General features: G+C 59.3%; 1 protein-coding gene across 1 annotated transcript in view; it reads left to right on the top strand.

Annotated features, from left to right (window-relative positions):
- Positions 1-1,270, top strand: part of ARHGAP44 (Rho GTPase activating protein 44) — a gene marked incomplete at both ends in the record, with an annotated part of 6,413 nt that overhangs the window by 2,804 nt on the left and 2,339 nt on the right. Inside the window, 2 exons of the mRNA XM_010131255.1 lie at positions 312-380; positions 459-540. Coding sequence (XP_010129557.1) covers positions 312-380; positions 459-540 — 151 coding nt within the window. The remainder of the gene's footprint in view (positions 1-311; positions 381-458; positions 541-1,270) is intronic.

Raw genomic sequence — 1,270 nt, 5'->3', positions numbered from 1 at the left:
CCACGTGCCCAGTAACTCCCAGCAAACCAGCTGGCCCAGGAGTTGCCCCCAGTATATTCCCCATCCCAACTGGGACGTGCTTGTGGAGTTCTAAAGCCTGGTGGTTTTCCTCCAGTGGGGTTATCCAAGGCGATCCTCAGCAAGGAGCCACCGGCTCCATCAGAGGCACTTGTCCTGGTGCCGAGGGGCTCGTTGCATTTCAGAGCGAGAAGCACCCGATGCCCCATCAGTTTGGTGGCCTCCAAAAGGGCCATCACGGTGGCATGAGGGCAGCACGAGTGGGACAGCGACTAACGCTCTGCTCTCCGCAGGACCAGCTCTCGGCTGACATGTACAGTTTCGTGGCCAAAGAAGTCGACTATGCAAACTATTTTCAAACCGTAAGTGCCACCCGTCCCCACGGGACTCCCCTGTCCCTGGCCACGGGGGTGACAGCCAGTGCCATCTGTCCCCTCCAGCTGATCGAGGTGCAGGCAGAATACCACCGGAAATCCTTAGCGCTTTTGCAGAACGTCCTGCCTCAGATCAAAGCCCAGCAGGGTAAGTCCCGTTCCCACATGTGGCACCGAGGGCTCTGTGTCACGCCGGAGCCGTGCGGGGCTTTGCCGTGTCCATGAGCTGGCTGCGGCGTGACCCCGCGGCGTGGTGCTGGGTTTGCAGCCGAGCAAAGCCTTTGCTCACCCCTTCTGCGTCCCACTGCCCCGGCGCTGGTGGGGGGCATCCCGTCCCCATCCCACCCGATCATGGGGTGCAGGATCCTGCCAACTCCATGGGGAAACCTGCCCGTCTGTCGCCATTGAGCGCAGCACCCGGGGTGGGACCCCAGCACCAAGGGGGGTCTGGAGGCTTGCCGCCTCGTAGGAGCTGGGCTGGGAGCCCGACATCGGGGAAAGCCCCACGCGTCGGCCCCGAGAGCAGCGGGGTCAGGGCCCAGGGTGCTGCCATCGCTGCAGCGGGGCAGGGAGCAATTAGCATTTTATTTTTTTCTCTCACTCCCACAAAATATTCCTGCCTCAGACTGTGATGGAAGAAGGGGGAAAACATTGCAAAGGTTTGTCTGTGATTGCTCCCCCAGAAAACATTATCCAGCCCCTTTGAAATGTCCCGTGTGATGATTCAAAACCAGTTTGTTTGAGTTTCATCTTTAGAAAGTGCTTCCCGAGCTGCCCAGGACAGAGGTGCGGGGTCCTGTTGTTTTAGCGACACCCACACAGATATTGAGATGTGATCCAAGGGCCTTTCAGGGAGGAGGCAACATATGTAGCCCAGT

Source organism: Buceros rhinoceros, unplaced genomic scaffold, assembly GCF_000710305.1.
Source record: "Buceros rhinoceros silvestris isolate BGI_N320 unplaced genomic scaffold, ASM71030v1 scaffold33592, whole genome shotgun sequence".
In the NCBI taxonomy this organism is placed as follows: domain Eukaryota; kingdom Metazoa; phylum Chordata; class Aves; order Bucerotiformes; family Bucerotidae; genus Buceros; species Buceros rhinoceros.
Note: the sequence above shows the minus strand (reverse complement) of the source record. Positions and strands in the feature narration are given on the sequence as shown.